At 42.1% G+C, this 14,086-nt stretch overlaps 1 protein-coding gene across 1 annotated transcript in view; it reads left to right on the top strand.

Annotated features, from left to right (window-relative positions):
• The first annotated feature begins 3,629 nt into the window (after positions 1-3,629).
• LOC308686361 (retinoic acid receptor gamma-A-like) overlaps positions 3,630-14,086 on the top strand; it is a 42,656-nt gene continuing 32,199 nt past the window's right edge. The window contains exon 1 of the mRNA XM_081394771.1: positions 3,630-3,914. Coding sequence (XP_081250897.1) covers positions 3,758-3,914 — 157 coding nt within the window. The 5' untranslated portion in view covers positions 3,630-3,757. The remainder of the gene's footprint in view (positions 3,915-14,086) is intronic.

The following is a 14,086-nucleotide window of genomic DNA, read 5'->3' as shown; positions in this document are numbered from 1 at the left end:
CCCCAACAAGAGACTCGCTCTGTTTCTCCCCCTCAGTTCATCTGTTTGTTGGCTTTCGATTTCTTTCACAGTGTTTCTCACTAAAACCAAATGGCGTCATGTCTGTTTGATTATGCTGTTTCGTCTTTATATCTCTTCAAGGTCAAATTTCTCATCTGCCAAAATCAGTCGTTCAAAATCCAAAGCAATACTTACTTTTATAATGGATGGATGCACTTTTTTGGGCTTCAAAAATCTCAGGTACCATTCACTCCCATTATGAAGCTTGGAAGAGCTAGGATATTAGTTAATATAACTCTGATTATCTTTTGCTCAAAGAAGAAAGTAATTTACACCTAGGAATGCTTGAGGGAGTAATTAATGGGATAATTTTCATTTTTGGGTGAACTAACCCTTCAAGTAATAAAACTCAGTGGTTTCTTTCCCTTATTAAAAGCATATTAATTTATGTCATGTGTCAGAAGTGATCTGTCGTAACTGGTTTAGGAGCTTCAAATGAGCCATGCACTGCGTCTGAAATCGCATACAATAATATAGTAGGTACTTCCTTAGGTTTGAAACTTACTTTAGGAGCATTTTAAAAAGTATGTATTAAGTATAAATGTGTATGAATGACAACCCGACGTACTACATTCACCATGTTGTCACGGTCATGTGACTCAGGGATGGACTGGGACACAATTTCAGGCCGGGAAATCCTACACCTATTCAGGCCATCCTATGCACCCAAATAAATTTTAGAAACACGGACAACCCTATTTTTTACTAAATTAGATTTATTGGTCTAAATCCTTAGGCTGGGGCCGTGTAAAATAATTAAAGGCTTTCTCTTGAACGGTATCCTCACTTCCCTTTTCCTTCTCTTAATTTTCTCTAATATCTCTCTGTCTCTCCCTTCCACCAGGATCATCAGCCTCATACACTAAGTAAAGTGGAGGACTGTTATATATGTATGTATGTATGTATAAAGTGTGCGTATTTTTCTTGTACCTGTCTCTTCTTCACCTGTCACTTGTTCTGGCCTCATGTTACAAACAGAACTGTCTCCACCTTGGTGTAAAACAACCACCTCTTGCCCAGAATCTACATTTATTTTAGTAAAAAATCAAAGTATTATATTTATGACAAAATGTTGTTGTTTTTATCTTAAAATTACTTAAATATCCAACATTTAGCAACACTATATGTCATACAATATGTAAAAAAAAAATAAATTTTTTTTTTGTTGATGTCTGCACTGTCTATCACTCCTGTCTCCCTGCTCCCAGTACCACATAAATGTTAATATTTGTCTGCAAAATTACTAATGTAACTTTACACTAAATAATATTAATCTCCTTTAGCATACAGTATTTTGAGTGACGATAGTAAAAGGGGCGCTATACCGCTTACATTTGCTAGCATTTCAATACTAAGTTAACGAAGAAAAAAGTACAGTATTTACAAATGAAACTGACCTGCACTTGAAGCCATGAACAGGTCATTCATTTTGCAACATTTTGATGCTTGTTCGGGTGCTTTCTTTTTCGTTGTCCTTTCCCTCTCTGCTCCACCTGGCCGTTTTCTCTCCATCATCGGCTGCTGCTCGCATTTTCTGTTTAATCGTTTAGCTGAGGCTTAAAGTCGAATCGTAGCCTTGCCAGTCAAGACTTACAGATTCATGATTTTATTTTATAATAATAATTTTATTGAATGACAAATTCGAAAATGATCACTGGTAAATGTAGTAGTATAAAAAAAAAAGAAGGCCAAATTAGTCGCCAGGCCACCGGGAATTCTCCCGGTGCTCCCGATGGCCAGTCCGGGCCTGATGTGACTTAGGCTACTGTGTCAGTTGCGTCGTGTCACTGTCATTCATAAATCCTCTCCTGTGGCCTCATGGGATAGTAAAGTGTCCATCAGTTGCACACTTCAGAATCTCAGCAGAACTAGTTTAGTTTCATTTCATTTCATTTCATTTCATTTCTCTACTCTTTTATCATCTAAATGACCTTTTTTTTTTTATAAAAAGTCTTTCATCAGGCAGTCGGATTTTTTTTCTTTTTCTTTTCTTATCCAGATCAAATCCGTTTCGTTGTTTACAGTTTAAACAGCAGAAAACCACATGAAATATGGCTTTTAAAAACCCCACTCCAAACCACATTCATATGTGGTCTGAAATCAGATTGCAATTTCAGATTCTTGGAAATGTCTTTCGATCTGAACTGTCAGATCGGATTTTTTTCTTCTTCCCCCATTCAGTTCGCAACATCCTGCACAGTAAAGAGTGAGCAAAATATGTGTGAGTTTAGGAACAGTTGTAGATGGCATATTTTATTGGCAAATTTCTATTTTTCCAGAAATCAGCCATTTTGCACTCTGCACCGCCATCCACAAACCACTGTCAGATATAGACAGTTCAGAATCTGCATTATTCTGCTTTATATTAGCCTGACTTCGTCATACTCATATTCTAGTCAGAATGTGAGTCTGATACCGCTCCATAGAGATTTGATTATGGGGCGTGTCTCAACCGAACTAGGAAAAAAAAAACCTCTGCACTCAATTGGATAGACCTACAACCAATCAGAGCAACGGAGTAAATGACGCATGTCCTTCATTCATATTTTCAACCAACAAAATGTCGCGGGCGCGGCTTTCTGTTCCTCTTTTAAAATGAATGCGCTGTCGATATCTTCTATAACAGACGCGATGGCGGAATCTACACATGATGTTTCATAAACAAAGTTCGGGAGGAGCACGTACAAATAATCAATCCAATATCAACTTGTCATCAAACAATACCATGTCTAAGGTTACCGAGGAAGCATATTCGCTCTGTCAACTTACCTAACACTCCTTGACAGTTTTTCAGCATCCCTCCACCACCCCGAATCCTCACTCTTGTCTTGTTCTCTCACAACCAGGAACACGGGGGGAGTATGGCTACCGAGCCCACAGCCCTCTCCTCGGACAGAACGTCATATACGCATTTATTCTATCTTACTTATTTGTGTGAACTCGTGACATCTCATATAGCCTACGCATTTATTCTATCTGACTTATTTGTAAATGTGAACTCGTGAAATCTCAATTCTCCAGCTGCAGTCGTCTTTGTTGTAAACTAATTCAAATCAAGCGCTCTTTGGTGACGTAACCGCAGACCATCTGTCCATCATCGATTAAAGCCCGCCCTGGCAATTTGATTGGCTCGGCCTTCTAGGAGCCGAGCATAATTACTCCTCAATGGATCGAGTCCAGACCGAACTTCCCGACCAAAAAATATTGTGGGCGGGGTTCGGGCTGGCACCCAGGCTAGCTTTATATGTTAATAATGTCCAGTACTGTATAAGTCTTATGTTTGACGTTTGACCCTCAGGAATTTTATGAGAAGGCATTTGTGCTGAACTGTTGTAAATAGTGCATAGTGGCCAATTTACTAGATCATGCTGACAAAAAAATATGTGAACTGAAATGGGTCAGAGGTAATTAACAAGTATGTGTTAAACTATTTTTTCCCTCTTGTGTTTTTTTCCAGGCACCTGTTGGATTTTACATCAATTTTGGATCACTTGCTGAGTTCATCTTCCCTCCAAACCAGTGCTACGCAAACCAACAAAAGTGTATAATGGATTTATGGTTAGCGCATAGAGTTTAGTAAAATAATTCCTTTAATAAAAAGTGCCTGAGTGAGAAGTGAGATAGTGGTAAGAGACAGATAATTCACCACCTCAACGATAGCACCATCTTTGGACGCTGGAGGAGCGCCATCATCAAAATGGCAACCAATAGGGAGAGGCCTGTGAGTCACATGACAGGGTTCTACCCCTTTGCCTTCAGCTCAATGCGAAACCACTCCCCCTTTGATCTCCTGGCCAATGGCAGCCTCTTTGGACGATTTGGGGCGGACCTTCCCAAAGAGATGGCAGCTCTGTGTAAGTAGCTTTCAGAATAACCCCATCTTATGAACAACTACACACACAGAAACTAATAGCTTGTGTCTGCAGTAGCACAGACAATCTATTTCTTCTTTTTTATGTTGCAGATATTGTTTTCAGTGTCACATGATCCTTCAGAAATCATTCTAATATTCTGATTTGCTGCTTAAAATCAGTACATTTTCACTGTTGACAACCATTTTTTGCTGCTTAACATTTTGAAAACTGAATTTTTTGATGAAAATATTGTTCAAAAGAATATATTTTTTTTAAATATAAATATTTTCTAACAGTATAAATGTCTTTTTTTTAGGGTTATTAATTTCTTTCTTTTTTTAATTGAACTTTTTGATGGTAGTCTATCACAGTTTCTACAAAAATATTAAGCAGTAAAAACTATATATATATTATAATTATAATAAATAAATCTTGAGCAGCAAATCCTCATATTAGAATGATTTCTGAAGGATCATGTGACACTGAAGACTGGAGTAATGATGCTGAAAATGTTATAATATATTCACATAGAAAACTGTTATTTTAATATTTAAAAAAGTATTTTTTTTAAGTATTCATATTTAATATTTTTATATTTAATATTTAATGTAATAGTATTTCAGAGTGTTGCTGTTTTTACTATATTTTTTATTAAATAAATGCAGCCTTGGTGAGCAGAAGAGACTTTTTTCAGAAACATAAAAAAATCTTAATCATTCCAAACTTTTGACTTAAAGTATATAAATATGGTTTTGGTATAAGGAACAGTAGAATATATGAGGCTAATATATAAGATTCTTCCAGTAAAGTGTGATTTGAATTTGTGCAGTTTGCTTGTGTGATTCAGGGTTTGTTCTTGATGTTGGTCGTGTTCAGACACGCACATCTGCTGAATCAAGCAGACCACATGTCAGTCACCACCTCCTGGAATAATCCAGCTGAAACACGCGCACACACACACACGCGCGCACACACACACACACACACACACACACACACACACACACACACACGCACGCACACACACACACACACCCACACACACTTACACCCACACTTGCACACGCACTTGCACACGCACGCAAACACCCACACACACACACACACACACACACACACACACACACACACGCACGCACACACACACACCCACACACACTTGCACACGCACGCAAACACCCACACACACATGCACACACACACACGCACACACACACACACACACACACACACACACACACACACACACACACACACACACACACACACACACACACACACGCATGCACACAAACGCACACGCACGCACACACACACAAACACAGGCAAATTCAAGTCCTTTGAATAAACAAAAAATGTCAATTTACAGCCAGGAAAGAGTGAAAGGGCATAAACCACTAAACATCGACCTGAACAAAGATTACATTTTATTAAAAATAACACAATAAAAACACACAGGAAGTAGCGGATGTTTGACGTATCATACATGAAATACTGCTTTTGTTTTCATGATGAGAGACAAACGTATTAAAAGTAAAGTGGTTGCATCAACAGTTCTGTAAGTACCGCATGTGATTATCTCATTATGTGGTGCCTTCATACACACACGTCCATTAATATGAGATAACATCTACTCATCCCTCAATCTATCCTTTCTTCTTTCAGGGTGGGAACAGACAGAGAGACAGATGGGCTAGGCGGGCGGGACAGGCTGTTTCTTTTGCATTACACACAACAGAGTGTTTTAAAGCCTTCACCATCTTAAAAATAAGGCCAGAAGCTCATGAAAGTGTGCAATGCAGATATGAATAATGGTCCAACCCACTTTCTACCGATCTAACACTTTTAACACTGTACTCAAGAGTTAGATTCAAATGTATAGGCCACTAAACTGTGTGTTTATACAGTATCTGAATAACAACACGTTCACTGTAACTGACTTTCTCAACGTTTTTTTCAACCTGTTGCTGTATTATGACAGTAGTTGTGATGAAAAAAGTAAACTAACCATAGAAGAGGACAGTTTATGTTAATGCATGCTATAGTGCCCCTTGTGGCAGCACTAAAAATGCATCTATAGCATAATGCAACAATGTAAAAACGTCTCGGTTACTAATGTCACCCTCATTCCCTGAAGGAGGGAACGGGAGACATAACGTCAACGTGACAACGTAATTGGGGTCACTTCAGGGAGCCCTATCATCTTCGAGTGTCTACAGAACGAGCCAATGACTGTTGGTATGCGTGATTCGCGTCACGCGCCCTGCCCCGCAGTGCGGGTATAAACAGGAAGCGGGCGCACACACATATAATTTTTCGCTGAGGAGCCGTAGTGATGGCCTTCAGGGAACGAGGGTTACATAAGTAACCGAGATGTTCCCTTTCAGTCGCTCACGTTCGACGTAGTGTCGACGTGGCGACGTAATTGGGATCCCATGGAAACCGCCACGGTTGGTGCCACATCCAGCGCCCTATGCAAGACTCTCATTCTGGGACTGAAGACTGGCTGGGGCTGAAGACCTGCGTAGAGGGAGTTCGAACTGCTGTTCCGTTATAACCCACACAGTGAAACTCTTGGATAACACTGGGAAAGCGTGCCTTTCCAAGGGAGAGGTACACTGCGGAGCCACATCCTGCCACAAGGAGAGGACACATACGGATTGGCCGGTCAGGGGCAGTGCAACATATGGAATGTCACTGGGGTGGTTCCAATCTGAGAAGGGGGAGGCAACACCAGACAGTGACGGCAGAGCGGACTTTGCCAAGGGAAAGTCACGGGCTCACCGCAGGGAGCTAATCGTTGAAGAATACGCATATGGGATCGCTGCAGGGATCACCACATATGGAACCCAGCCTAGCACAAGTTACACAAGCATACGAGCACTAGGCCTGGCATTCCTTCGTAAGCCAAGGCGATGGCATCCACTAACCAGTGGGCCATCCTCTGCTTGGAGACAGCCTTTGCCTTCTGCTAGCCTCCATAACAGACGAAGAGCTGATCTGAGGTCCTGAGACTTTGCGTTCTGTCCACATACTGACGCAGAGCGCAAACGGGACAGAGAAATGCCAGGGCTGGGTCTGCCTCCTCCGAAGGCAGCGCTTGCATGTTCACTACCTGGTCCCGGAAGGGAGTGGTAGGAACTTTGGACACATATCCGGACCATGATCTCAGGATCACATGAGAGTTAGCCGGGCCGAATTCTAGGCACGATTCGTCGACCGAAAATGCATGCAGGTCCCCTACCCTCTTGATAGAGGCCAATGCAACCAGGAGTACTGTTTTACAGGACAGAATTTTTAACTCTGCTGACTGCAAAGGTTTAAAGGGTGGTCTCTGAAGTGCCGAAAGGACTAGAAACAAATCCCAAGAGGGTTTAGAGCGTGGGCGAGGTGGATTTAGTATCCAACCTGATGATCAGGTCGCGCTTTCCCAGTGACTTACCTTCAACTGCATCATGATGTGCGGCAATAGCGACAACATAAGACTTTGTACTGATATGCCCGTCCCTCGAACGCAAAACGATGAAATGGTCTGTGTCGAGGGAGAATCGAGACATGAAAGTACACGTCCTTCAGGTCGATCGCTGCAAACCAATCTTGGGTACGGATGCACTTGAAAATGCATTTCTGCATAAGCATCTTGAACGGCAGCCTGTGAAGGGACTGGTTCAGGACATGCAGGTCCAAGATTGGCCATAACCCACCACCTTTCTTGGGTACAATGATGTACGGCTGTAGAAGCCGGTCTTCATATTGGCTGGAGGGACCGGCTCGATCGCGTCCTTTGCCAGTAGGACTGCGATCTCCACCCTGAGCACAGGGACATTGTCCGCCAGAACACGGGTGAAAAGAATGCCCCTGAATGCAGGGGGACGCCAGGCGAACTGAATCGCGGAGGAGGAGCTCTGGGTCAGAGCACTATACGGTGGAGACCACGACCTGGTGAGCTCCTCGTGCACTTCCGAGAAGAAAGGCACCGGGGCGGCGCGCTGAGAACCAGCACGGGCCGCCCCGAGAAACCAAACATCCAGCCGGGAAGGTTCAGGACGTGTTGGAGGGTTCCACTCAAGCCCGACCTTCTCGGCGGCCCAGGAAAGCATAGCTGCCCACTCTGGATCGGACTCGGGCAACGCTACACTTCCCGAAGGAGGTAACGCAGCCGAATCTTCATCTCCAGAGGAGCGAAGCTCCCCCTCTGATGCTGCTATCAACATCTGGTTGTCAGGAGGAGCCCCAAAAGACACAGCTGGTCGTTCAAGAGAAGGACCATTAGGTTCTTTTGGAAGCTCCAGTGGCGGCCGCGTTTGTGATCCTCAGATCACCCTGGCTAAGCGCCGAAGTAGGCCTATTCGGGGCAGAATAGACGCTAGATCGGGGCATAGGCGAGGGGACTGCACCTCCCTTGAGGTAAGCGAGTCTCGATCTTAACGCGGTCATAGTAATATTCCCGCATTGGGAACATGAACTATTCACAAAAGCGGCCTCAGCATGCTGAATGCCCAAACATGTGAGGCAACTATTGTGGCCGTCTGCTGGCACCAGGGAATGACCGCACCCAGAAACACACAAGCGAAATGACATCCTGAAAAGGATGCAGGGTTCGCTTGTGTTGCTCTTTTGTAAAGAAAAAGAAAGAAAAGAAGAAATACACTCTTTCCGCTACTCTCACAGTGCTTAGGCATCCAGGGAATGGCCGCAGTGTACAGCAGTGCTGTAAACACTATAAGGGAAACGCCCACCGATACCGACACAGAAATAAGCTTGCTGTGAAAACAGCAGTTGTGTGAGCTTAAGCTCGCGGCCACTCGCTGATCGCACCGTCACACCAACACCGAAGAGAGAGAGTCTTGAAGGAGTCTCCAACACAGTAGCAGTCTGTAGATTTCGGAAGACAAACAGAAGCTCAGCTCCGAGGTGAAAGACGATATGTGCGTGTGCCCGCTTCCTGTTTATACCCGCGCTGCATGGCGGGGCGCGTGACGCGATTTACGCACGCCAACGGTCATTGGCTCATTCTGTAGACACTCAAAGATGATAGGGCTCCCTGAAGTGATCCCAATTACATTGTTACGTCAAACGTGAGCGACTGAAAGGGAATCCAAGTTTCCTAGCTAAAAGCTTTCATGTATTTGAGTAGCATGTTCCAGGCCTTAAGGTTGTTCAGTGGGTCTTTGCAGCATCTTTATTCATGACACTGGAAATTAAGTGCAATGTGGGAAACATTATACCATTTTTTCATATTTACCATATACCATATAGAAAATTTGCATATAGTGAATGGTAGCCTATAAATATTATAAAATATTACGAGTAATATGGTAAAATAAACAACCTTCTAACTAAAGAGCTTTGTAAATGTGATTAGGATGTAAGTACAGTTTTATCTTATTGAATACATGCAGTTGATGGTGGATTCTCTGATGTTTTAAGGCCAGAGGTTTGGTATCACAAATGTTTGCTGTTATTTCTATGATTTTGGCATTTACTCACCCTCAAGTTGTTTCAAACCTGTATGAATTTCTTTCTTCTGTTGAACAAAAAAAAGAAGATATTTTGAAGAATATGGGTAAACAAAAAGTTGATGGACCACATTGACTTTCATAGTATGGAAATAAAATAAAAAATACTATGGAAGTCAATGGGATCCATCAGCTGTTTGGTTACCGACATTCTTCAAAATATCTTCTTTTGTGTTCAGCAGAAAATAGAAATTCATAGAGGTTTCGAACAACTTGAGTAAATGATGACAGAATTTCATTTTTTGGGTGAACTATCTCTTTAAGGACACCTTAAATAATCAACTCTCCCTCTTCCAGCTCATGACATCAGCGCTGAAACATTATTCAGCCTCAGTACTGACAGCAACTCTATTAACTGTACATAAAAGACCACTTTACTTTTTTATTAGCTTCAGATTTAACGTCCTGAAATGTTGGACGAATACGGAGAAAAATCCAGTTGAGTTTGTACACTTTTAGTCTGCACCTAAAACCTGTGAGTTCTGTACAGCTACAATTTAAAATTTGACATTCACAACACATAGAAGAGAAACACTGACATTGCAAAGTTGGGAGAAATTTGAGATATCAATATATCAGGTCTTAAACTGTTCTTGTGAAATATAGAATATAAAAAATATGTAAATGTGACATTTAAAGTCCCCCTGTAGTCGATAATTTTCTCCCTTAAAACTCATCTTTGATCACCAAAATGACATATTTAAAAAAAAAAATTATTCATGCCTTAAAATACCTTGAATGCAACTTTACACCCTTGCCTCATTTAGTAAACATGGTTCTATGAATATGCAAATGAGCCCCGCCTCCACTCACTCACTCAGCTCAGAGATCCACTGGTTGACGATCACACGTTGATCTGATTGGTTACAAGGTAGTTTGTGACGTCAGAAACACCAGCGATTTCAAACCGTGTTTTTGAGACGTGGTTCACTGCAGTTTTAAGGAGAGAAAATAATCAGCAATGCTGTCGACTTATGAATTTACACATGGTTTGTCTTAAAGCATATTAAAAACACCACATAGACATATAAACAACATTAAAAGCTGCATTTTCACCACATGGGGACTTTAATATTTAAAATATTGCATTTGCACCAAGGCAAAATATATCATTTGAAATATAACATTTTCAAAAATATGGCCCTATTTTAACGATCTGAAACGCAAGTATCAAGCGCGAAACGCAAGTAACTTTGTGGGCGGATCTCGGGCGCTGTTGCTATTATACCGGCGGGATAAATGACTCTTGCGCCCGACGCAAATCTAAAATGGGTTGGTCTGAAGTCGCTTCATTATTCATAGGTGTGGTTTGGGCGTAACGTGAAATAAACCAATCAGAGCATCATCTCACATTCCCTTTAAGAGCAGACGTGCTTGTTCCATGGCGTTCCATGGCGTCCATTGTTCCATATTTTTCCTTGTAATAATGTATGGTTTTCTAAAAATGAGAACTGCTGCGTCTGTGTGTAGATGAGATAAGCTTTGTTGTGCACACGCTATATTGATTATGGCCAAGCATGCGCCCTTAAAGGGACACTTCACCCATTTGCATTAAGCTTTGCATTGTTAGAAACCCAGTCATACTATTGAATGGTCGTGCAACACTCTCTCATTTTCCCCTGAGACGGGAGAAATCTGTTATTTACCTCTTACACTTCCTCCTACAATGACGCAAAAATCGTCATTTTGCGTCATTGTAGGAGGAAGTGTTAGAGGGGGGGATTTCTGTTAAGACTACAGACACTAGTTCCGCATCTTTCCCAGGGTGGGGCGCGCTCACGCTACAGACCTATTATAGATCAGTGGGTGGGACTTTACTCTCTGAAACTGAAAGCAATATCCTCCATCTTGTTTGAAGCTAAGCTAACAGGCGCTGTGGAGACAGATGTAAAGTTATGACAATAGCGGAGGAGAGTGCTCAATATGATATAGAAGAAGAGGATTTCGGAAGTCTGATGCTTGAATCAGGTGTCTGTGGCTACCTTTACAAGCCGCATTATAGCGAAGAGCAGCCGAGGCAGAAGACCTGCCTGCCGCGGACGAGGAGCCCGGACTGGCTCGAGTTAGGGCGGACTGGTGGCGCCGGTGATCTCACAATGCAGCTACGAACCGCTACGAACACAGAGATAGAGTCCGTCTGTGGCAAAGAATTTCAACGATGACAATTTCTCCTGGACGAAATCTCTGAATCAGACGAGGACACGGACGTTTGTGTTGAGAACTATCCTAGTTTCGCACCGCATATGTTCTGACTGAACATCCAGGTACCATGCAATAATTCACCTTTTCGAAAGAAATACAAACGAGGAGTAATGCACTATATGAGTTCGCCAACTAACTAGACATTTTGTGTGAATGTGAAATGAATTTCAAGCTCTGGTAGTAGCTAGCCTTGTAGACGGAAGAGTGATTTCTCTTATAGGCAGATATGCGCTTTCTGGATTAGTGGGAGTGGCTTGCGGAGCTGTGCAATGTGGTGCATTGTGGGAGTTGTTGTCTTTCATACAAATGTGTTCTGAAGTTATTTTTTGTCTTTTCTCGGTCACGAAGGCACCAAATTCAAAAATTATTTTACATTTCGACTACATATATGACCCACTTTAAATAAAAAACAATGTTCAAATGGGTGAAATGACCCTTTAAAATAGCATATGAATAACATGCGCAACTGACTTTAGACTAGGTTTTTCCTGTTCAGTGACGGAATTGTTTTCTGAAACTGCAAAATAGCACCAGGGAACGTTTGCGGCGGAACACGCCTCCTCTTTTTCGCTGAACCACCCCCGGGAGCGCAAGTTCATTCCCTAATTTACCGACGTGCGTCTGTGGAGGGAAAAGTCCGCTGTGCACGGGTGCAAAATAGGAATGATACATGCGTCGGTGTATAAAGTCAATTGCGCTGGGTGCAAGATAGGGCCCTTTATGTTTCTAAAGACTTTAGAAATACAAAGATGTTGCACTAATATTACTTAAGAATACCAGAAGGAAAGCACAATATGGTGGAATAAGTCTCACCTTCTAAATAAAACAGCCAATCGCTGATTGGTAAAGACATTCATTTATGAGATGCGCTCTTATGCCTGCACATAACCTGGTCTAGACTGAAAAATAAGCTATTAAGCTATTATTTTAACATCATTTGAGCATATGAAACAACATTTAGACAGTTCATGTCAGATTTTGTTGCTGATTTAAAATATGTTATTTAATTGTGATTTCGACAAGCAGTTTTTGAGATTTCAGGATTCCCCCATTCAAATAGATGGGATTTGGACTTGGATGTAGAGTTCTCAACGGGCCTGAAAATTACAACCCGACCCGACCCGGCCCGTGGCTTTTAAAGCCCGGACATGATGTAACCCGACACATCAACATGAATTATCAGCCCGAACCCGGCCCGCGGCCCGACGCCGATTCTGTTTTTTTTTTCCCTCTTTTTTCTCATACACGTATTATCATGACCAGCAGACGGGAATTCAAATCAACCTTTAATGTTCATGCCTTTTAACAATACAAACAATACAAACAACTGAAACAATAAACTTTAAATATATAAATAGGCTATATAAATATGCCTTAAATAAAAATCTTCACACAATAATAGCACCTCATCAGCACCTTGCATTTTGAGCATTGCACATCACATTCCATCAGAATCCAGCACCACTCCAAACACTTTCCAGACCTCTGATTTTCCCACTCCTGTAGTAGCGACGGTGAATTCACCTGCGGCAAGTTTACTTTTCACCAACTCCATCTTCTTCTCTCCTGGCTAAAGGCGTGCACGCAGCGGCGTCAGGTCTGCCTCCGCCCCTCTCCATGATGCACGTTGCACGCAGCAGCCAGACTTTCTTTACGGTGAACAGCAGCGATGATTAATAAATGTTTTTTCACTGAGCGGAAAAGATTAAGCCCGAGGTCCGACCCGACCCGAGTCATTTGCTTATATTTTCGACCTGAACCCGCGGGTCCCGTCGGGTTTGTCGGGCCGACCCGACCCGTTGAGAACTCTACTTGGATGCTCGAGGCGTTGCAAATATGGCTGGCGAGTGTACAGACTTTCCTTGAACGGCACTTTGATAAATAAAAAAGGACAAATATGGTATATTAGTTTAATGACATCATTATCTGTTATGAAGGGTTTTTCTCTCATTGACAAATATTATTGAATGCATTGGGAAATATGGAATACTTTTCAGTCACTGAGGAATGTAATCTCACATTCTCGTACAAATAGTAGTGCACAAAATGGATCACATCTATTGTATTGCACACACACACACACACACACACACACACACACACACTTATCTGCACATGAGTTTGGGAATCTCGTGGAGCTTCTGGTTTCATAGATGCAGAATGTGAGATGAAAAAAGAGGTAGCATTTGAAACAAATGTCAAATTCTTCTAGTTTTAAGAGCGAGGCAGAGGATGGCCAACGCTGAGGTTATGAAGGACTGAGGCTGGGAAAGCACAAACTACACATTGTGCCTCGCTATTTATTTATATAGAATTGGAGTGGAATTTCTGGGGTTTGGCCCAATTCTTTAAACCACCAGTGGTGTGTGTGTGTGTGTGTGTGTGTGTGTGTGTGACAGAGAGAGAGAGAGAGAGAGAGAGAGAGAAATTGGAAGTAGTGATTGAGTGTTT

This window comes from Scardinius erythrophthalmus (assembly GCF_964197995.2).
Source record: "Scardinius erythrophthalmus genome assembly, contig: HAP1_SCAFFOLD_212, whole genome shotgun sequence".
NCBI classification, from domain to species: Eukaryota; Metazoa; Chordata; class Actinopteri; order Cypriniformes; family Leuciscidae; genus Scardinius; species Scardinius erythrophthalmus.
Note: the sequence above shows the minus strand (reverse complement) of the source record. Positions and strands in the feature narration are given on the sequence as shown.